The sequence below is a fragment of the Motacilla alba genome, chromosome 7 (assembly GCF_015832195.1).
Source record: "Motacilla alba alba isolate MOTALB_02 chromosome 7, Motacilla_alba_V1.0_pri, whole genome shotgun sequence".
Lineage (NCBI taxonomy): Eukaryota > Metazoa > Chordata > Aves > Passeriformes > Motacillidae > Motacilla > Motacilla alba.
In genome coordinates, this window is record NC_052022.1 from 34,979,889 (window position 1) to 35,004,390 (window position 24,502).

Genomic DNA, 24,502 nt, shown 5'->3' on the forward strand with positions numbered 1-24,502 from the left:
AGATGATGATGAGAATCAGGGTGACAAACTGGAAATTACTACCAGTAAAATAGAACTGGATTTATTCTTTCACATGTGATGAACTTGTATTCATAACTGCTGTTGATGGTGACCAGCAGGAGGTATTTAAAATCTGGGCATATCAGTACTGGTATAGACTTTGTATCTTAGAGTTGTAATAATTTTAAACTAAGAAGTTAATTTCACTTACACATATTAAACTCGATTCCACCATGAGGGAGTAGTTAATGAAAAGTTGGATGAATCATTATATCACTTTCTTGAGACTGTAACTTAACCTAGCACTCAGAATTACTGTACATTCCTGTTCTGGAATAATTTACTGTGACTGTTCACTCACCTTGTTGACTCTGCAGAGAATTTTGGTCGTGCAATTTGCTGTGACAGAGGAGAGTAATCAAAAGAAGGGGTTAAAATACATTTGATGATATAGCTGGGATGGTAGAGGTGTTGGAAGAAGGCTGCATGAGGTATTTCTGTACAGCACAGGTTTCCTTTTGAACAGGTCCTCAAGGAATGTTGAGGTTTTTTAAGGATTGTTCCTTCTCTGGAGAAATTATCTGTTCATCTTTATATAACCTAAGCCTTTGTCTTCCACTCAGTGTGGGTGCAGAGCATCTTGTTAAACCTACTCCTTGTTCTATGGTCAGTCTAGAGCAAGGCTCAAGGAGCTGTTTTGTATTTCTCTGGTCAGAGTCCCAGAATGGTTTGCGTTGGAAGGGACCTTAAAACTCATCTCATTCCATGCCCTGCCATGGTCAGGAACACCTGCTGCTAGACCAGGTTGCTCCAAGTCCCATCCAGGCTGGCCTTGGACACTCGCAGCCTTGTCCTGTGACTCCACCTCTCAGGGCAGCTGTGCAGCTGCCTCCAGTGCACAGATCACGTTCCAGTCTCCCACTGGGATGTTGTGTTCATCCTTAACAGCGTCAGCCACAGCTGGGTTGCTTTCAGCTGAGAAATGTGATTTACCTGGGCATTGGAGAGGAAGTTTAGCAGAAGCTAAAACAGTGCAGTAGTTTTATTTCTGTAGTGTTGGGCAGTATGCTTGGCATAGAGTAATTTTGCATTTTATGCTGTTACTTTCTGAAATAGTGGTGATAAAGTTAAACAAGCCCTAATGCTGAAGACTGGAAGAAAGCTATTGCATTTCAGTGATGGATCTTTCTATAATTCTGATCTTCTTACTTTTTCAAACCTCCCTGATTATTAATCATATCTGGCTAATGAAATCTGGTTTTAATAGCTGCAGTAAAAGAAACAAAACCAGTGAAGTGCAGAAGCTTGAAGTTTATCCTTTTGATAGTAGAAAATAATTGCAGTATATTTATCAATGAGTGCTAATGAGAGCTCTAGTCCAAAAGTGATTGAGTGTCTGTGGCATAGTTAGACATTGAGTAGTGGAGCTTTCTAGTTTTTTTATTGCAGAGGCAATGGCTTGACTTGATGTGGCAGAGCCTTAAAACTGACATTGTCAGGAGCAATTTCAAGTGCAAATTTACTGTTAGCACCAGCTCACAAACTGTCTGAAGAGCTACACTAGCCCTGAACTTGAAGACAGAACAGTTTTACCATTGCTTTTTTAATTAATCTGGCTTTTACTGCCTATTACATACTATCTTCATGTTTATTTTATTAAAAAAAGGAAAAAATGTCAGCATTATAAACTGAATAAGGAGGAGTTATGTGGCCACAACCTTTGTAGCGGAGTTTTATGGTTTTTATTAGCAAGCCAAGCAAGATGGAGCAGGCAGTAAAAGTTTTACTACACTCTCCTGCTATTGCTTTCAACTTCCTTTCCTTACATTTCAGATGTTTCTAAAATAATTGTGGTCATGATTAGCATAGTAAAATAATGTGCAAATGTGTTGTATTATGGTTACTATAGACACTGGAGCATTTTGAAATGGAGTTGTTTCAGTATTAATTGTACAACAGTGCCTGCTGACTGTTTCACTGCTGCAGAATGCTCAGTGGGTGCACTGAATACCTTCATTTCTTCATACTCTGCTAGAAAAGGATACCCTGCCCCTTCAATTACAGGAAATATGAAAACAAAATCATGCTCAGCTACTATATTAGATGTCAATTTTTCAGTCACTCTTGCAGCAAAGATTTTTAATATTAGTTTAATACTTTCCTGCTTAGCTTTGGTTCCTTCTGAATCTGCCTACCTGTAGTGCTGCAAAACTGAGCTACTCAGAGAACTGACTGTCCGGGTTTTCTTCATGGGAAGGAGGGAAACAGGAGGAGGTTTGAATCTTTCTTCATTTACTTTGAAACTTTAAACTATTTCAAGTATAGCAAACAAAAAGTAAAATGGGGTTTGAAAATCTCATACTCCAGTTTGCCATTAAAGTGGTTTTGCTTATTTGATATATTTTATTTTTGATAATCTGGGAAGCAAGATTCATTGTCAGCAATTGCAGCCAAGGGTATTTTCATTCTTATTTATATATTTGTGTTCTAAGAATGTTTTTTTTTTTATTTGCACATTTTGAATTTATGGATTCTTAGTACTCCTTAAATTGTTTTGAAAGTTGGGACCAAAAATGAGTGTAAAACTCAAGGCCTGTTGTGAAAACTAGGTATGTGATAAGTAGCTTCTGAGAACACCTACTGGTTTCCATGAGACTGCTTTGATAGTTAAAAACTAAAATATGGAAATTTCGATATATTGAAACAGGTTTAAAATGAAAACAGACAAAACATGTTCTCCATAATATAAGTGTATCAGATTTTCAGGAAAAATAAGTGAACAATTATTAAAATTCTCTGTGACTTTGAATAAAAAGAGAATTTCAGTGGTATGTCAGTATAACTATCAGTGATTAGTTCAGGACTCATTTTAAGTACAGAAAAACAGAGACAATGCTGATTCTTGGGTGAGAATTGAGAATAGAATATTTCCTTGAAAATATTTAGTGCTATAAGTTAGACTGTCTTGCTGAGTCTTGGACATAGACAGTAGCTGTGCCCTAAGAAAAACCTAATTTTCATTACTTCACATTTCTGAAAAAAATATCTAGTATTTGCTTTTTAAATTGAATGTATGGATACACCAGCACCTGTGACTGTGCTCCTTGTGCATGTCTGAGCTGCAGTCTTAGAATGACCTTGACAGCTTTAAGATTGGGACTGCTGATGATAATGGTCATTAATTTTTTGCAAAATAAAAGGTTGCTCCTTCTCCTCCCTCACTGAAAGACAGTGCTCACTAATTTGCTGTCTGATGGGCTTTGCCTGATTTAAGATGACTTTATTTTCTTTCAGAATTAAAGTAGCAAGGTTTGAGTTTGTTCCTGGTTACAGAGTGAAGTTGCTTCCTCAGTTGACTTCAATTTTTAACATCTGAGTAAGGAGAAACTCAATACTAGCTGTAATAATGATATAGACAAGGCCAAGCTGTGATTTAGACAAACTGATTTGGATGTTTTCTATTAAACTCTACTACATTTTTCTCAGCTCTGAGATGATTTAGATCAGTTCCACTTATCTATTCATTGCCTTCTGTATGTTCTGACAAATGAGTCTCTTGTGTCTTTCTGGAGGAAAAAGAAAGCTGTAGACATGCTCTGAAGAGCCCTGCTGTTGGGAGAGAAAAGGAAGTCTTACTGGAAAAAATCAGGACAGAAAAGAGATATTTCTAATAGCTTTACAGGTAAATTTTCTTAATTGCATGACAGTTTGCATCAAGACAAAGCTTTTTATCTTAAAAGGGGAAATTAAGGCATGGTTGGAGACTCAGAAGAGATGAGTTCAGTTTACAAGCTGTTCTAGAGAATTTCAGCTTGATCTGGGATAAAACACTGAATCCTCTTATGGTTCAGGCTCTTGAAAGGGAAGAAAAAAGACACTGAAAAATCCCAAACAAACAAAAGAAAGGCAAGCTCTTCTCTTCTGGTTTGCTTTTTGTACGTGAGGTCTTAAGGCATGAAATGCCTTTATGACTTCACACAATTCTGACTTCTGTAGCCTTCTGTCTTCTGATATTTTAGACAGCTGTGGAAATACTGTGTGTAAATGGCTCAAGAGTTATGGCAACTTTTAGTGAGTGGCTGATTGTTGCACCTGTGATTTTAGGTAGGGACCTGGTACCATTGACCCTTGTCAGTGACTGAGGACAGGCATTCAGGAGGGTTTTGATTCACAGAGGTTCTTCCTGGGACACTCTTTTGAATGTTCTGTTCCTTGCCTTGGGTGGTAGAGTAAAAGGATGTTTAATGTCACGGGCAGGAAGTGCAGTAATTCCTTTTTATACGAATATGAGAGAGAAGCTTGGTAGGTTTTTATTTTTGTCATAGTACAAATGTCTTGTACCCAGCAGATAAAGGAGTGAACAAAACCACAGTATATTGCTTTGGCTCCTTAGCACTCAGGCTGTTCTCCTGAATTTTGGCTTGCACATGGCCCTTGCCCATGCTGGAGGAACATCAGACTTTGCAGTCAATGCCTGTAAAAGTTTCACAAGCTTTGTTATCCAAAGTCTTAACTCGTGTAATGGGTTCTCTTTTACCCTTAGGATTTAGCAATTGGAAATAATAAAATAAGGATTAAATAATGAAACCTGATTGCAAAAATTTGTCAGGGGAGGGGAGATATCTTCATGCAAGCATTGAACAGTTCTGTTGTAGCAAGTTTTTAGGATAAAAATACCCCATTTACTCCACAGTGAGAAATATTTGTGTTTGGGGAAAAAAAGTCACACTGTGACTTTTACCTGCTGGGGAGCTATTGAAATCAACATTTCATCTGGCCATAACAAATGATCCCGCTGTTCATGCCAGTGGAACCACAGGTATGAATTATCTCAGCTGAGGGCAAGTCTCCTGTTCTAGTGGAACACAGGATTACCACTGCAAAGGGTACAAAAGCTACAGTTTCAGAAATATTTCAGATGCTTACAATGGAGTTACAAAAAACCAAATATGTTTATATTATTCTCTTTTTACTGTATTTTAATGTTACAGCAATCATTTTACAGCACTATCTCCTGAAGCAATATCTGGGGATTTTTTTCCTACGGAAAAATGCAAGACTTTCTGTCACTTCTATTCAGAGAGCCTCACCTTTCCTAGGCTTGTTTCACTCTGAAATGAGGAAGTCTGGTAGCATTTACTAATCGATTGTGTTCCAGAAAGTGAATGAGAACAATTTGCAATAAGCATGCTGATTTTATGCCTTTGTTATGTTATAATCAGAGTTGTTCAGATTTGTAAACCTTGAGAGGTAGAACTTTGTAAGACAAGGAGTACAGAAAGCTTCCAAGAGTTGCACAGAGGTTGGGACTATACTTACCTTTAGGTAATATCTTTGCTCAGTTTAGTGTGTGTGTATAATAAATATTGCAGACCAGACTTATAATAATTGTTCCTAAATTTGGAAAATTTATGGATTTTTCTTGAACGGGATTCAGAGATCTTCAAGAATATTATGGTTGAGGCACAGTCAGAACTTGATACGCAGTTGTATAAAAATGTGGAACTTTAGCCAAAACCACATTCCTTGTTGGATTAACAATGCCAGATTAATCTTTTTTCTGTATGTATTTGTACTTGACATAGTTATTTCCTAATTCTGAATATTGCAAATTTATTGCTTTTTTTTTTTTTTTTTTTTGCAAAAGTAGATATCTTGCTAGTATCTGTGTTAAGCAAAGGATGACTTTGCTCATTTGCTTCTCCATTGATGGCTCAGGTTTTAGCTTTTCTATTTTTCAGATTCTGTGCTGCTTTAGTGTGTGGGTCTGGGCTTCATATTAGGGGATGGTGAGCTCTCTTCACAGAGCAGGGAGACAAAACAATTCCTTCTCTAGCTGGGGACCAAGGACAAATGATCCAAATCTCAGGCCCAAGAGCACAAACAACGTGGAATGAAGAGAGAAAAACAAGGATGGGACTTCATGGGCTAAAGCTGGAATTGGACAATTAACTCCAATATGCAAATGGAGCAGAACTTATAAAAGTGAGAGACCCCGTGACCAGCTGTCCATTTTGTGACCATTTTGGTTCATCTTGGGTGCAGCCCTGGCTGGGCTCTTGTGCTGCCCAAGGTGGATCCATGGAGGCCTTTGAATAAATCCCTGCTTTACTCTTTAGCTCTGTCTGGCCTCTGCTCTAGGTCAGCCTTCTCAAGGCATCACCATGATTTCCAGATTCTGTCTTTCTCCCCAGTCAGAGAAGAAAGGCTGTTGTCTGATATCAGTCAATATTGAAAGTCCCTACTGCTCCATGGATTTTGGAGTGGTTTTTTAGGCTGTGCTTGTGATTGAAGCCACAGTCCACTGAAAAATATCTTCCAGGTCTTGGGTCTGGAATGGATGTGCTCAGACTGATCATGAAGTCATTAGCTTAGTGATCTTCATAAGTTTGGCTTGGGTTAATAGCACCCTTGTAGGACAATGCAGGGTGTGGAGCTTCTGAAAGTGAAGACAAACAGATATTCTTGTGCTACTTTGTAGCTGTAAAATTTGCTTTATGCTCATTGCTGCAAATTATCAGCAAACAGGATGGCTGCTATCAAGTTTAGTGCAAACAAATACTAAAAAGACTTAGTGGTTATCCCTGCTGTGTGTGTGTGCTTTCAGATTAAAATGCAATGATTTCATTCCCTCCTTAATCTTAGTGTTTGATGGGCATTTTAAAGAGTACAGCGATTTCAGTCTCCTTTAAAGCTTCTCACAGCAGGATGTTGTGAAAATGTTGCAAACAGAAGCCATCAGCCAGGTCTTCAGCAAACTGTGATGTCTTGGAAAGTGGTTTTGTAATGACTGGTGCAGTCCTTAAAATATATTGTGCACAGTTACCCTCGTTACATTCTTTAATGACAATCTATTTTTTAATAAAGCTGTTTAGCTTGGTTAATTAGAGCCAGTAGTAAATCTCCTAGTCTGCTGATTAATCTTAGGAAATACTTTAAACCGCAGCAATGGAAAATGAGGCTGTAAATTAGCTACACATATTTTGACTTTTTATTGGCATTATACTTATAAGAAAGGTCTTTTGAAGAATACAGCAGCTTTGCTTCTGGATGCAGCTCATGGAGCTAGCCTGCCATGGAAAACAGGGATAGAAAACAAATAGGCCATGGAAAAATGGAAAATAACCCATGCTAGTGATCTTAGTGAGGGGTTTGATATAAACCTTCCTTCGCAGTTCTTGTCCTGTGTTTTACGTCAGGCTTATCTTAAATAGTAGGAATATAATTTGAAAAGAACTAATTACTAGTGTTCAGTTGTTCTGCCTGCAGTTAGCTTTACCAATATGTATCAAAATTAATAAAATCAGGACAGCACTGATGAAAAAAATTATGAAAATTGAATAGAAGAGAAAAAAGAGTGGAAAAATAAGATACTTTTTTTTTCAAAATATTAATATAGATAGATACATTGTGTGAAGTATGTATCTACGCATAGAAGTTATGCAGCATTTCTGAGAATTAATAATTTTGGTTTTCTGCAGGATTCAGAGTTCCCTGTTGATCCTGAAGGGACCCTGTCATTTGAGCATGCTAAAGAGCACACCCAGCCCCTGAAATCTGGACAGTATCAGCTGAGCAGCATTTTGAAGGTGCACGACTTCGCAGTGAGCTGGTAGGAACCATGAACAGTACATTAATTTTATTATGTACATGTGGAGTTTTATTTTTCAACAGGTCATTGAGAAGCGTTTAGTGTAAGTAAATATCTGAAAAATTACTGGCAGCAGTCAGGGGACTTCCCTTCTGAAGGATGTCACAGTGGAAAAACTGATCATGAAATGCAGTGGGAGTGTAAGTACAGTTAAACACCTGGGCAGAACTGGTTACAGATTGAGATTCATCTTTTATGTAGGAAGAGTGGGATTTGGTTAGTAGGTATAAAAACAGAAACCAGAGATGACTGTGAACTCTGCTTAAATGACACTGAATTATAGTGCTGAATGTTTTTGCAATTTGTATTTGATTGTAGTTTATTCCCCTGGGTCAAAAATCAGAAGAGTTTAAATTTGGATTGTCTTGTAAGCAATGACATTTCAGGGCTTGCTTGCTGCAGCTGAGGAAGAATGAACCTAAAAATATTTTTTTAAAAAAACTAAAAGTTCATAGTAAAGTTCTGACAATTCTGATGCGTTGAATGGGTTTGAATATAATCTTAAATAAAATGTAAAAAAATATTTATGCATTTAATACTTAAAATGCAAAGGTCACTTACAGTTGGTTTTGGTAACTGCCTACATTTTGCAGTAAGTAACCACCACAGTGCTGTGAGCTTTGGCCTGCATCAACAGGATTCTGCTTAGGCTCCCAGATACTCAATTTTGGGTTTCTGTCTGGTTTGCATATCTTTCTCCCAAATTACATCATCATATGGGTCTAAGCATGAAGGAGAGCTTGCAGCTGGTGTCTCTGAGCTGCTACTCAGAGAAGCCTGTAGCAAATCCACCCAAATATCAGTGGGTTCTTTGGCTTATCTGAAGGACACCAGGTTAAAGAATAGTGTGTGTTTAAAAAAATACAAACCAGAAGGAAAACCAGTCTGGAGAAGGAAGACACTTCCACGCTGAACAAGATTTTCAGTGGATCAGGTGGGACAAGCATCCAGCTGTGACCCTTCCAGGCTGCAGCAGCACAAGCTGTTGGTGTATCACAGGCTCAAGTCATCATTTCCTTGTTAAAAGTCTGCTTTTACCTGCAGAGAAAGCCAGGTTTCAGTTGCCAAGTACTTCTGGATGTTGTTACAAACTACTTGTGAATCTAGAAGAATTTAATATGTAATAAAAAGTCTTAGAAGCTCGGGTCTAGCAACGTTTTTCCATTATGTTGTAGCTGAACAGCAGCAATTAAGTATGGTCATGTAAGAGTATTTCTTGTTTTATTTCTCTTTCTTGAATTATATTTTTTATATAATTTCTGTAGACCCTTCTATCCAGTGTTTCTAGTTATTGCTCACAGAGATACATAATGTGCTGAGAAATTGTAAGTATTCTTTGCAATTCATAACTGGATATCACACCGTAAGGATACCGTGCCACTTCAGCAAGCAATTTTCTAAAATAAAAATAAATTGGATGTCCTTAAACTTATTTGGAAACACTTTAAAACTTGCTTGGAGAAACAACAACTATACTGAAAGAAACCTGCCAGGGAGGACGTGTGTTTAATTTTATATACTGCAAATATGGTGTTGGCTTTCATGTAAATATGCTCCTTTAAAGAAAGTGAGAGTCTGGGATAATGCTCTGAAATTAACTGAAATGCTTCTTTTAAAAATGTGATCATATAAAATCACATAAAGAATGAAAGAATTTTAAGGTGCGCTTGAAAAAATGTAAACAAAACAACAGAATTTTTTCATTTGCTTCAAAAACTCTCTGTGTACTTTGGGGAGGGGGGGTGTAGCTACTACACATTTATCTATATCTGAAAAAAACACTTAAAACATATTTAAATTAGCAAAAATTTTTTTCCTATATGAATACTGCTACTTAAAATCAGCCTTTTCAAGTGTTGCGAAAGAGAGATTGTCTTGTTTTTCTAGGTAGTGCTAAAGTCTCTAGAGTAGCCTGCTTTGCTTTTTTTGACAGTGTTTCCTACAGTGATTTTTTTGAACATCCTTCTCAATTTCAAGCAAGTTTGACAGAGGAATAACACTCAGGAAGTCCTGAGGACTGTTTCAAGAGAACAGATCTCTGTTGAAGAAAGGGTCACTTTTAGGACCCTGTTGGCTGCAGGTGACTGAGAACTCAGAGAAAAGAGAAGTTGCAAATTTTTGGGGGGAAGAGCTGCAAATGGAGCTCATACCTTATTAGATGCTATAGGATCCAATCCCAAGGCACACAGGTAATGCACACAGAGCTTGGTTTTTTAGTTTGGCACAGCAGCTATTCAGTTCTGAATCTAGTTTTCCAGGAGGTTATTAAATGCATAAATCACGATTTTTCAGAGAAGAATGTCTTACATTAAATTATTTGTGTAGGGAATTAAATAAAAATAGCCCCTCTAAAGAAATTCCAAACGTTCACTAAATGTATTTCTAATAATTGTAATTGCCTATCTGATTTTACAGACACAAGGGGAAATCCATATGCACTAGATGAAAATTAAGTTTTTCTTGTAGTTCATAGGATAGATGGAAAACACTCTTTTGACTTATGAGACCAGATTTTTCTCACCAGAACCAGTATATCAAAAGGACAGAACAGAATCTGGTTTGTGTATGGGTATTAGTGGGTTCTTCTACATTTCCATAGAAACTGGAGCACCTGCAAATCCAAATTCTCAGTTTGCACAAGCTCACATACGTTAGTTCTTCAGACCTTCATCAGTATTCATTGAAATGCATGTCAGTGAAGGGGGAGGAGAAATCCCTTGGGAAACCATGTTTATTTGCTGCTAAGCTGAATGATTCCCACTTCTCAAATCATCTCGCAGGCGTTCCTCTTCTGCATTAAATTCACATTGCTCCAGTGTCCTTTCAGATATCCTGGTGAATCTTACTGTGCCTACAGGAAGCACTGTACTAAGATCTACAGTGGCTAAAGGATCTTCCTTAATCTTACTTGGCCACTTTCTCCTCACTGGCTTTCTGCATCTTTGCTTTAACCTTTTGTATTGTTTCCCACAAAAATTACCTCTGCAGAAACCACATGCAATGCTCCATCTGTCATGGTTTATCTTGTCTTCACGTGGGAAAAGAAAGGTGCCCACACAAACAGTATTCAGTGCATTTTTAATGTTTAGCACAGTGTTGGAAACCAGGAAAATGCCAGGAATTATAGTGGAGAGATGACTACCCAAAAGGAAGCTGAAAAAATAAGCAGTAATCATCTAGGCTGTTTTGGTAATATTTTAAGATGTCATGGTCTCCTTTTCCTCCTCCTCCTTTTCTTTTTCCTTCTCCTCCTCCTTTTCTTTTTCCTTCTCCTCCTCCTTTTCTTTTTCCTTTTCCTCCTCCTTTTCTTTTTCCTTCTCCTCCTCCTTTTCTTTTTCCTTTTCCTTTTCCACTTCCCTCCCTCCACACTGATGTTACAGTCCTTCCTTCAAATCTTATTTCCTGTTTTATCACTGCAGTCATTGCTTTGATGCACTTTCAATCAAAATTGCCATAGAATTTGTAAATATATGGCCTAATAAAGATGCCAGGGGATGTTTGCATTAGATATTAGGAAAAAATTCTTCACTCACAGGGTGGTCAGGCACTGGCACAGGCTGCCCAGGGTGCTGGTGGAATCACTAGAAGTACTCAGGAGTGTGGATGTGGCACTTGGGGACATGGAGTAGTGATGAACCACAGTAGAGCTGGGTGGGACTTGCTGATCTTCAGAGGTCTCTTCCAACCTTAGAGATTCTGTGATTCTATGTTTTAAATGGATGTTTTACCTACTAGTGTGCAGGCACTGTAAATAGGAAATGTATGTTATTCTTATTTACATGTAACCTGATGTTCTCAAATCCTTTGTCCTCGTTTGATAGTTTGTAAAATAAAAAGGCAGAAAATTGTTCTAGTAAGCACAATGCTTACTAGAGCAGTGCTCTCTCGCTCTGCCTAGGCACAGTAAAAACAGAAAGGGGGAGATAATAGTAAAGAAAAGCAAGTACAAAATGTTTAGTGATTATCTCACATTTCCTGATTGGCCCAGGAAATAAAGATAACTTTTCAATCAGGTCTAATTCATCATTATATCTTACTAGACTAGTTTCCCCTATTTTTATCAGTAGATTCCAGAGAAGATTTTCAAAACTTATCTCCTTGGGAACCATGCAAATTGACTTGTGGCATAAAATTGTGTAGCTGTAATGAAAGGTACAATTTGTAGAGCCTTGTGCCAAGAGATGAAGGTAGGAAAGCACTGCAGAGCCTGGGCTCTTTTCAGAGGAAAAGAGTTCACATTTACCACTTTTTCTCCTTAACAGCTGAGCACATATGTGCACACAGATGCACATCCACATCACACAGAGGAGCCAGCTATGCAGGACAGAGAATCCTCTGAGTGTTGACATGAGGAAATTATTTCAAATTAGATTATAGCCTGAAGTTCTGCTGCAGAATGGGTGGTGTTGGTGTGCACTGTCTTTCAGAGTTCCACATGCACTAGATAAAAGTGAAGTTTTCCATTTACTTGGTAAGGTGGTGAGGCACAGGGAGTTTGGCAGTGTGTGAAGAACAGTGTGTTTTGTTCTGTTGGTCAGATTTGACACTTGCTCTGAACTATGTTTTGGTCCTTTCTAGACATAACTGCCTGTTTTTTTTTTCATTCTCAGACTTTGGCTTTCTTAGAGTTACAGAGTTAAGTAAGATATACTTGTGGGAAGAGCAGGACATTGAAATTGTGTTGCGTGTAAACAAAAGTAGCACAGATGATTTTTAAGCAAACATCTTGGTGGTTCTTTTTGTTGCTGCTCCTCTTTGCCAAGAGCTCTGCATTAACAACTCAGAGCAGCTTTGCCATGGTCTGTCTTGTCACTACCCTTGATATCCTTCTCTGTGATGCCTGTAGAGTTCTGACAACAGTCACCCTGATGGTTTGCTGAGACTGCTGCCTGTCAGGCTGACAGATGTTGGCTCCCTTTTTCCTGTGTTCTGCCCATTTGTTTCCATCTCTCTGGTGCCTTCGAGCTGGGGAAGTAATATCATTTTATTCTGTCTCTGAACAATGCCAAGCAAAATAGGGTCTGTCTACCAAGAGGTGATCAGTCATACGAATCTTTGTGTCCTTGTGTAACACAAGGTAGGAAAGAGGATTCAAAGTCCAAAATTCATGAGGAAATTTCCTGTTGAAGAGTTTACTGAGGTAAAAAATCCTTATTAATTATTTAAACCCTCTTCTTGCCTCCTAGGGCATTAGAAAAGATTTTTTTAAATTAAATTACATTTTTCCATTAACAGTAAAACTTTGTAATTGTGCCATCATATGCTGATTTCTTGCATGAGTAGCCAGAGTGAATTGGAGATTTGCATTAGCAACATGAGCTGCTGCTTAATTTTCCTACAGAAATTATACCTGCTTTTAAAGGAATATGACATACAGGCATCTCTCATATGAGGAAAGTCAGAGCTGGGGCTGCTCAGCCAGGAGAAAAGAGGGCTCAGGGACAGATCTCATCCATCAGTGTGCACAAATATTGAAGGGAGGGTGCTAAGAGGTGCCCATAAACACATACATTAGTGTGTATAAATTAAATTGACTAATACTCATAAGTGTATTTATGCTGTTAATTTTCACATCTGCTGAAGAAGGGTAGAGTTGCAGAATTGGATTTTTATGTGTGCTGAAATATTCAAATACGCCATTTAGCCTCTTTTGAACTATTCAAATTGTGTGTCTTTTCAAAAACAAAAGCAATATGAGTGGAAGCCTGGGTTCATCTTTATCTCCTTGTATATAATGACAAGAAATTCCTGATTCACATGTTTTATTTTTAGCTCTCAATTTGATCAGCCTTTGAATATAGTTGAAGAAGCTAGTGTGAGGGGTGGTTAAATGTAAAATTAACAAGTCACTTAGTGCATTTTCCATGACACAAGGGACAAAACCCAGCAGCTCAGCTTGGATCACTCTGACAGATCAGTCTGTGCACTTGCAGTAAGGGTTTTTCATGATGTTTTAAACATTTAACTTTCCCAGATAAACCTGTCAAGTCTTTTAGCATCAAATTAATGTTGTTAATAAATTTTATATCTCTCTCTTTGCCATATAGAAAATTCAAGTACTTTCCTTTGAAAAATTCTTGCAATGAATGCCTTTTTTTTCCCCCATGACTGGCCTTTATGAGAAGTATGAATGTGTGTTTAAACTGCACATTAAGTTCTTACCCTTCTGCAAAGAACAAGTGATAAATAACCCTACAGCCTGCAAGTGTGGGTACACTCCACATCACTTACAGAGGTTGGGAAGGATATTTGTGCGTGCCCTGCCAGCCTCATGCATGTCCTTATGTGCCCAGCAGTCCTGTGAGACAGCATTATCCTCTTGTGAAATCATTCCTGCTAGATTGCCCAAGTGGAAGATCCAGAAATTAAACTCGTGTCTTCCAAGTCACAGTTCAGTGCTTTAACCCTCAGTGGCAGAGTAGCACTGTTTTCTATACAAATTAAGTTAATTTCTGTCTGCATTAAGGCCCATGTTGTGATGGAGGTACTGTTCCACAGACTTATTGTACAGCTCTGCAACAGCTTGGACACAGTTTATGTGGAGGGAGCACTCAAGAGGAAAATGTCAGAAGCAGTTTAGCTCGCTGTAATGCAGTTTAATAGAGAGGAAAAGTGAGCTCTCTGTGAATAATCAGTGAGAACTGTGTGGCTCACACTTGGATAAGCTCTGGGAGGCCTTGCTGCCCTGGCAGGAGGAATGCAGAACTCCTGGCTCCAACCTCTCAGCCTCCTTTGGAGCTTTTTCCATCTAATACAGCAATCAGAAGGGAAGTGAATGGTTCCCTTGGCTCCACCTTTCCCTCTTCCCCTGCAGCCTGAGTGTTCCTTCCTGTTCGTCTCTAAAGCTTTGGGCTATCAGAGTCTTTGGAAGCCTTTTTGTTTCTCATTAGCTCTGTCTGCTGCTCTGGCCACCAGGGATGGCTCCTGAGGAAAGCCTTGGCTGTGGCTGGAGCAGGCACTTTGAAACCATAGCAGCAGTGATCTGAAGGATAATCTCAAGGCACGTGGTGTATTTATGGTGCACACATGAAAAGAGCTGGGTGTCTCTGTAATTTTATTAGTTAACAAACATCTTTACCAGAAAAAAAAGGACAGTTTTTATGCAGGGTCAACAGAGGGAAAGCATATAATGTGTTTTCTTTTTACTAGCTATCTTCATAGTTATTGAGCAGATTTTGCAGAAGAAGTACTTGTTTGCAAAAGAAAAGATTGTAAAAAGATATGGTTGTAACTTTATTGAGGCTCTTGTGTATTCTCCATAGAGCCAAAGGTGTGATGCCTGGCAACTGTCACTCCGCTAAATTGCTTGGCTTTTGCTTGTTCTTCCCAATAGTTTGGGGACAGAAAAGGGCTGAATAGATTGGGTTAGTAATTTTCTGATAAGTATTTAACTGAAAGCAATCATCCTGTGGTGATCTGACTATTCTGGACTCCAAATGCACCAAAACCTCAATATTTAATGGACATGAGAAATGCTCTTGGGCACAGGGTGGGGTTGTTGGGGTGTCCTGGGCAGGGCCAGGAGCTAGGCTGGTGTGTCCTGGTGGGTCTCTTCCAACTCAGGATATTCTATAGTTCTGTAATTCTAAATTGAACAGATGTAATATATCAATAATAAAAGAAATGGTTTTGACATTTGTCACATGGGCTGATACACTAACCAAAGACAGTTTAAAAATAAGTCAGCTTATAAATGTATCTCATGGAGTGTGAACAAGATGTTGAGATTTTCTTGAAATGGAGTATATTTGTGAGCTTTAAAAAGATACTAATTAGCATGAGGGAATTCATATAATGGGATTTTTATTCTTCAGAAAAGAAAAATGGTAAACTTTAGGATTTCTAGAAGATGACAAATATGTGTCATAACACTTCTTTCCCTTTGATACAATTCTAAATAATTATTCACAAAAAGTGAATAATTATTGAAGTTGCAATAGTGAATTTTTCATGTGAACTTAACAGCCATTTACATTTTTAGTATATGTGTAATACCCATTCAGAACTAGTATTTGTCAAGAAACAAATACTTTCTTTAGGATGGTTAGAAGTTTTATTTTGATTTCATATACCTCTTTTTACATTTTCTGGTAGTTGGCAATGAATTTTTCCATGTGAAGAAATGCATATCTTTGGGAGAAGTTAATTTTTTAAAAAGTTGAGTTTGTAGGCAGTCACAGCAAGAGATGTGTACAATTAGCCATAGATAAGTGGTTTGGTTTCTGGGAAAGTGAAGAATATTGTGGACTGGTTTTCCCGAGAATCAGAGTGTTCAGGAATAATATATTGCGGTAGAAAGAAAGGAAGAGGAACACAATAAAAATATAAGATAAGGCCAAATTAAAAATATATTCTAAATGGAAGTAACTTACATAAATGCAAGAATAATGCATAATGTTCAAAAGTCATCAGAGGGAATATGTAGGGCTGCTTTTGCTGTGCTTTAATGAGGAATTTTACTTGCCAAAGCATTTAATACATTGCAATTAATACCATTAAGCACTATTCATTCTTTGATACTATCCTGTAGAAATTGTAAACTGATTTATTAATGCTTGTGGTCTTCCCTTATTCTCAGTCTGACCTGTGAAAAGCCGTGCATGTATTACAAACCTGCTGTTCTAATGATTCTGTACTGGCTGGGGTAATAGAAACTGAAATCTCCTGCCACTCATTTGTAGACCAGTTCCATAAGCCAAATGTAAAATCACTGAAGGTTTAGGGTATTTATGGTTGCAGTGATTTAGAGATACAGCACTAACACAGAGATGCATAAAGGTGGCAGTTTCCATTTGTGTAGCTCTATTTCCTAATCCCCGTGGCTTGGGAAATCTCATATCAGTGCTTTATCTTACAGGGTGTTAATAGCTGTAGTTTAAAAAGAAATCTTCTGTTGATTTTTTGCTATATAAATATTTTTAAGTGAGATTTTCAATTATTAAAATGAGCATAGTACTTGAACTGGAGTAGCTGCAGTGTCTCTGAAGGAAAGCAAGATAAATATAAGAAATTTAAAGAAGAAAGTAGGTGTATTTACTCTTGTTTGAAGGAGTAACTACACAGCTGGCCAGAAGGAAAAGAATTATTAGATTGTGGGCAGACTTGCTGCATTGTTGAATAAAAGTTCCTAAGTACAAAAGAGCAATAAGGAGAAATACCTGTGAAAATGACAAGAATGATACCAACCCTCCTAGTGATGATTTCCTGTTTATTCCATTCTGATTTCAAAATTTCCTTCATGGTAAATTGTGAAAACACCAGCGTTGACACACTTGGAGCTATGCAATTGATAAGATTGACACAAAAAGTAAAACTTGAACTCAGTCTGAAAGGTGAAGTTTAAAAAATGTTCAAAACCATGTTCAAGTCTCATGGGAAGAGAGTGAATTCCTGTGGGTTTCCCTTAAAATGCTGAAGCTGAATTTTAGAGGTTTGTTGGCCTGTTCACTCCACAATTCCCTCCATGTTCCTCTACTTGTGATTTCAGTTCCTAATCTTTCAGAAGTATCTCCCTGGAGGATTTCCAGCACAAAAAACCTTCCAAATAGAACTGGGCAAGAAATCAAGCAGTAGAGAATCCTGTATATTCTGAGTGCTTGGCCAATGTCTGCCTTCCTTTAAAAACGCTTTTCAGTAGCTTCACTTCTGTAGCTGGTACCCATTTTTCTAGCAGTATTTTAGGCCAGGATACCTATTTCTTGCCACAGTCAACAGAACTTGGAATAGCCTACCAGTACCAGGAATTCATTGATAGACTTTTTACCCTTGGTTTTGATGGAGATGCCATAAAATCCAGGGGCTGTGCATTGTCTGCAGTGGTGCTTCTGTTCTGTTTCCCCTGGATGCCAGGAGGAGGGTGTGTCCTTGTGCTGGAAAAAGTCCTAAGGAGCTGCTGGAAGATGCCTGGCAGTGGTGAGTTGTGGTTATGGGTTTATTTACTGGATAGACTTTAATTGCTGCTGTTATAATGAGTTAGGACTGGTGAGCACCATCAGTAGATCACAGTGGTTTGTGGTTTTTTGTCTGCACTAGGTTCTGTGCAGATCAGGTAAGGAGTAAGAGATCCCTAGCTAGGGGTTTGGGAGCTGTGAAAGGGAGCAGATGTACGGCAGCAATAATCTTACTTGAATATTTTCATTAACATTCAAATTTTCAGGGGCTATGCTTGACTTCAGGGACAAACTTTCTGTATCATGTAAGTGCCCAAATTCTAATTCAGATCCAGCTTTCAGCAGCTACTCTGCAGGTGTATAAACAAACATCCATATTGCAGAGGAAACCAATTCTCCTATGGAGACTCAGACAAAATGACTACATTTCCTTGGGGATGCTCAGCATATTCTGCAAATTTCATTCCAGTTGTAGATGTTGCTAAGATTTGAAAATCTGTGGAGTTTTTAGTTCAGTCTTAAGCTTAATCATTAAATTAAATCAACATTTTTTCTGTCATCAGTGTAGGACAGATGAGGTGAGTAAAAAACTGCTTCTGTCAAACCAGACAAAAGAATGTCTTGATTTTGATTTTTCACTAATTGATACTAAATGGTAGAATACTACTTGTCAGCTTTCCTTGGATCTCTTTCTTTCCTTGTTTCAAACCAATTAGATTTATAACTCTTAACTTATAATTGAAACAGAACTGATGGAGATGTCAGTCTCTGGGCCCTGGGATGTAAATGTTGGCATTTGAAATAAAAATGTTACCCAGGTGAATGTTTGTCTAAGGCTGTGATCATCCTTGTTTCCCTGTGAGAGCTCATAATCATGGGAGTTAATGGACTGCAACTCTGGAAACTGTTTCTACATTTATCAGGGCTATTTCCAGACTGAAGTTCTGTTGATATTTATTTGTTTGGGTTTATTTTTTCCCTTAAAAATAAAGCCATCTGTGTGTGAAATGGCATGTTTTAGGCACAGAGTGTCCAAAACAAAACAAGTTTGTTTTATTAAAATTTATGGTTCATAGTTTTCCATATAGCTGCAGACAGCGTTTTTTATCTTGCTTTATTTTTGTAGTTTTATTTTAAAATTCATTCAGAAATAGAGGTTGTTTTGACTGTTTTCCATTAATTTCTTGTATTAAAATGAGCAGGACTGTGCTTTGCTAGGAAGGGAACTTCCTTTATTGAACGGTTGTCATGCACTGGACAGAGAACTGGTGGTGTCACCATCCCAGACCATCAGTATCTCCCTTTAAAAGATGTGTGGATGTGGCACTTGGACACATGGTGTAGTGGTGGCCTTGGCAGTGCTGGCTTGATGTGGGACTTGATCTTAGAGGTCTTTTCCAACCTTCCATAATTCAAATAATTTTATGGGTGTGTGAATGCTGATTATTTTGTAACACCCTCTTCTGGTTAGTAACTGATCTTTGCCAGTTGAAATTTTGTCCTTCGTTCTTGGTGTTTGGATGACGTTGGTTAGGGTCAGTGAGTTGCTCCTCTTGTTTTCCTGCTCATTGTGGCATTGCTGCATTTTGAAATAATGAAATTGCTATTAAATGGTGTGTGCTATCCCTCATATAACCCCAGCAATGAACCCATTCTGATTTATTTATTGATCTCCTTTGTGGAGTAGTTACAGTTTCTTTTTGAGCTTCTTTGAATTGAAATATGTTTGGGTTTTTAAACTTAAAATCAATGAAGTCCCCATGCTTCTGTTTGGTATTTGTTTGGTTTTTCATATGTTTGAGTTATGGATTGAAAGTGCTGGGAAATCAAGCCTCATAATTCTGCTAACCAACTATAAATCAACTTCTAAGACAACTTTAAAATGTTCAATAAAACTTTACAGGAATTGATGCTGCCAAATGCTATAGTGCTTCTCCAAGCACTGCTATTTTAACATAGCCTTCTTATACAAATGTCTGTTTTAGTAAAATATGTGCATATTTATATCACTGCTTTCAAAAGCAAAAGTACCAGCAGCCAGAAATGAGCAGCACTACTTGTTCACATGATGGGAAATTTTTTTGGTGCAGTTTTGTTTAGTTTTTCAAGCTAGATTCATATCATAGAATCCCAGAATGGTTTGGGTTGGAAGGGACCTTGAAGCTCATGTTGTTCCAACTCCTGTCATGGGAGGGGGCCTTCTACTGTCCCAGGTTCTTCCAAGCCCATCCAACCTGGCCTTGGACACTTCCAGGGATGGGAATTACATGGTAATTTCAGATCCTGTGGATGGTACATCCTTTAGATACTCCACAGTTCTAACTGCATTGTTCCTGGCTGGTGTTTGGGGGAGGCAGGGAGGCCAGAAAATTCTTTCTGTGCTGTGAACAATGCTTAAATGGATCAGCTATCTCTCAGGAGACAGTGGCAGGGGAAGGACAAATGAGACAACAGCAAATGAAGGAAGATTGATGGCCACTTGGAGAGTTTTCTGTCTAAAACTGACTTCCTTGCATTTCTGAGCATTCAGGGCAAAAATAGAAACAAAATATGTCATTTTAATACTGTAATCCTGATCTAGTGGCAAGGAAACATCCATGAAACTCAGTGTGCCTTAAAAAATGAAGCAGTAATGCGTGCTTTAATTGGTTTTGGGGTCTGAATTTAATTCACTAGCTAATATTGGCATATGGGCTAGCATGGCTTATATGAAAATTGGTGCCTTTGATACTGAAATGTCCTTCAACCCCATTTTGTGTTGCATGTGGTTATATAGCAAAAACCACTCTGGTGGATGGTTGAGGCATTTAAGGTATTCCATATTGTACAGCCCAATGTGTGCCATTCCTGACATAATGGAGCGCTCCAACAGATGTGATACTTCGTGGACTTTAAAGTTCCTGGACAATGAAGTGCTTCAACATGCTTTTCATGTGAGTACGTGTGCCAAGGTCTGCGATGCTGCAGTTATAGTTCCATTATGCAAGATGAAGTGTGTCTTTGGCAAAAGGACCAACACAAAGACTTTTTATTCCAATGTAGGAAAAAAAGTACTGAAAATATTTCATAGAAAACTGAAGTCACAAGAGAGTCCAAGGAATAGAAAATGGAATGTAACGTTGTGGGAGTATTCAAGGATTTTAAAGTCTTCAGGTTTGTTTTTGTTAGGTTGGTTTGTTTTTTTTTTTTTCTTGAAAAGAAGACATGTTTTATCTTTGACATGTTGGGAAATAAAACTGCTTGGTTTTGGGCCTGATTTTTGCCTTGAGTTTAGAATAGTGTGACTGCAGTTGGGAACTTTGGACACAAATGGAACTGGGTTGTGCACAGTCATGCTTGGAGGGGTGTGGGGAGAAGGACAAAGGAGGAGAAGACAGAATAAAATATGTTCGTTGGTACAGTTTGAGTAGAACAAAGATGGGACTATGGCATAACTTGGATAGTCATTGAAACTTTGAGGGCATTTTTTGTGAGTTAAACAGTAGGTGCCAAGTCTTTACAAACAATTTCTAATCCATTAGCATCCTCAACCTGGTTTTATGTTTAAACAATGCACTACTTGCCCTTGTTTGCTTCCTCATCTCTTCAGGGTTGGGTTGGGTATTACCATCCTTCAGTGTCACTTCTTGAGCTCTTCATCCTCTTTAGATCAATGGTGGTGTAAGACTGAGTCTGTTTCTGTAGTAGTTTGGACAGACTGAACAAAATGCTCTCTAAAAAGCAGGAGTGAAAGAATGGGAGCACAAAGTCCATATGGAAAGGACATATTGATGGAGCAGTTTATCACACAGTAACAGTTATAACTTAGGTTAGAGCTATAGCTCTGAAAGGTTTATTATGTGTAATTGTGATAATAAATCATTGTAAATTTCCCTAGCATTTAAAATGATTTTTAAATACCATACTTGTGTAAGCTTTTTTGTAAGTCCTGTGGGAATTATTTAATGTTAAACTGAGGATTTTGGCGTTTTTAATGAGCTGGGAGTACGTGCAGAGTGTTTTGGCAGTATTTCAGTTTTTGTAGATTACTTGGATCTGTTAATTAATACAGCCCTTTGAGACCTTTTTGTGAAAATTAATGGGTTCCCTGAAGAATAACATTCCAAATGCTGGAGATCTACAAGACTTTGGAGACGAGTGCTATTTTAAATTATGCCAAAGTTTACTAGATTAAACATTATCTGTTGATGTGAGAAGGACAGAAATTCACAAGAGGCATGCTAAATATAAACCACCTTTTTTTTTCTCCTTATCTATGCAAAATATATAAATTAAAGAATTTTTAGATAATATGAAGATTAAGAAATAAATAAGTGGGAGGGTAACATTTCAAAATAAATCCAAAGAGGAATAATATTCCCAAGAAGAGAAGCACTCCATGAATCCCTTGAAGGGTTGTTCTCCCCCTCCCTATACATGTCTTAGACACAGGAATTTGATCTGCACTGGTTTTGAGCAGGCTGACACTGGAGGTATTTTGACCAAGAAACTGAGCCTGTGTTAGCTTGGGGGAACTGGGAGTTTCCCCCTCATGTTTAGGAAATGTAATGGTCAAGGCTTCTTTGACCTCTGTGTGGACTCAGTATCTTTGCAGGAAGGTGCCTGTTTTGAACCCCAGCATGAATTAGCTTTCTTTACCAGCCATCAGCTCAGCAGTCCTGGGGTGTGTGAGGAGGAGCAGTGCCGGCAGGTCAGGGAGTGATCCTGCTCTCTGCTCAGCCCTGGGAGGCACCTCTGGACAGCTGTGTCCAGCTCTGGGATCATCAGGACAGGAGGGACATGGAGCTTCTGGAGCAGGGCCACTGGAGGCTGCAGACATGAGGAAGGGCCTAGAGCCCTTCCCAGATGAGGAAAGGCTGAGGGAGCTGGGGCTGCCCAGCCTGGAGAGGGGCCCTCAGCCCTGGGTGTCCCTGTGTGCAGGAGGGCTCAGAGCAGGGCCCAGGCTCTGCCCTGTGGGGCCCAGCAATGGCCCCACACAAGGAAGGGGCAGGGACTGATGCTCAGGAAGTTCCACCTGGACAGGAGGAAGAACTTTTCAAACAGAGAGCAGAGAGGGTTTGGTACTTCCTCATGGAAGACCCATCTGGACACAATCCTGTGCTGTGTGCTCTGGGATAACCCTGCTGGAGCAGGAGGTGGGACCAGATGAGCCACTGTGGTCCCTTCCAGCCTCACGCATTCTGGGGTGTGTGATTAAATCGCTGGTGAATTGTTGAGCTGATCTTTAGGATGTAATTGTGCCTTGATCTGTACTCTCATCACTTCCAGTTGTTCCTCTCTGTTGTCTTTGGAGCAATCTGTTGTGGAGTGTAAGCTGGGATTTGTTGACACACAGATAATATCTGAGCAATGCTGCGAGGCACATCTTACAACAGATCTTACACATCTTACATCTTTCCAAGCTTGTATTCATCACTTCTGCTGTGTATTGTCAATTTGATATATTAATTCTCCTGGTCTACTTTGGGTATCATTTGGAAGTTTTTAGCTGAGTCTTGCTATTTGTGATCCACAGAGGTGGTTTGGTTTTCATTCTTGACGACTCCAGTGTTTGTATGGGATTTGTGTCACACACTCCAGTCCGTTCTAGTCTAACTCAGATTGAAGTTTGAAGATACTCACCCCTCTTCTTTTTGCCTTTCTACCTTTTTTACCCAACTTTTCTGTTGGGTAAAACCTCTTTCCATGGCATCTTTTGTTTGCTTAGGGGTTTGGGGGGGTTGGTTGCTTAGCTTGTTCTTGTTGGGTCTGTAAAGGAACTTGAACAGTTTCATTTTCACGTCCTTCCTTTGTGATCAAGTGCTTCTCTTTCAGTGTCTGAGGTCAGACGGGCTCTGAGACAGCATGGTGCTGCTCCTCAGAGAAGGACAAGGAGCAGGGCTGTAGGTGTCTGTAGTAAGTATAAGCACCTTATTAAAAACAGAGGGAGGTTTGAGGGGACTTTGAGCACCTCAGCATTAATTTTACACTGGGAGCTGCTCTTTGCTGTACCCTTTCTGCCTTTGAAATTAAGTTTTTTGCTGTGCTTTAGAGCACACGCTGATGGATGATTTTCAGTTTGAAAGTTATTCTTTCTAGATAAAAGATAGCCCAGCTCAGCCAAGGCTACATTTGTGGGAATGAAGTCACATGAGGCTCCTCCAGGGTGCTGTCAGTAACACTCATTACTCCTTTAATTTAGAACTGTGGTCTAGCTTTTATCACCAGATTTAGAATTTAATTTGTGTGTTAACTTTGATTTTGTGACCCACTCATACCATCAGCAGAACCTTTCAGCCGAGTGAAGGATTTCAAAATAATGACCCCAGTCTTAAGCTTGATTTAAGATGTTAATTTGCTGTGAAACTCACATGTTTCCAACCCTTTTACAAGTCTTAAATACCTACTGCTTCCTGAGTGATGTGTTCTTTTGCTGAGTGGCTGACTGACAGTTCTTACCCCGAGTGAAAGGGACAATCAAGGGGTACTTTTTTCTGGGTCAAAAGGCAGCAGCTTTAATACAGTTCTCATTCTATGCTGTTACAAACCCCACGGAGTGTCTTACACTTCTTATTGCATTTGAAAGTAATAGAATAGTGTTAGTGGATGTGATTGGATGGTAAATGAAAGCTCTTTCATTGTAAAAATTGGGTGTTCAAGGCATTTAGGAGCTTCTGTGAATTAAATGGCACGAAAGGTACATGAGAAATCTCAGCTTCTTGTCCTGAGAAAATGGAAAAGCTTACAAAATTCAGGTGATAAAATACCTGTTAACAAGATGGCTTAGGCTGTACAGACATTAGTTTTTGCTTTCTGCAGATTTATACAGACTTTCTGCAAGGAATCTCTTGCCTGTATAATGGGAGTGTTTGTTTGGAGGGGAAAAATAATGATAAAGGCATTACAATACTTACTGATATGTAAGTACATTAAAAGGTAAGTAACCCCAAGTTTTGCACCTGGAGACTTCTTGCAGATGCCT

At 38.7% G+C, this 24,502-nt stretch overlaps 1 protein-coding gene across 2 annotated transcripts in view; it reads left to right on the plus strand.

The window, feature by feature from the left end:
• Positions 1–24,502, plus strand: part of SPAG16 (sperm associated antigen 16) — a 365,639-nt gene that overhangs the window by 44,389 nt on the left and 296,748 nt on the right. For both annotated transcript variants that reach the window (XM_038143348.1, XM_038143349.1), the window contains one exon: positions 7,482–7,612. In XM_038143348.1, coding sequence (XP_037999276.1) covers positions 7,482–7,612 — 131 coding nt within the window. The remainder of the gene's footprint in view (positions 1–7,481; positions 7,613–24,502) is intronic.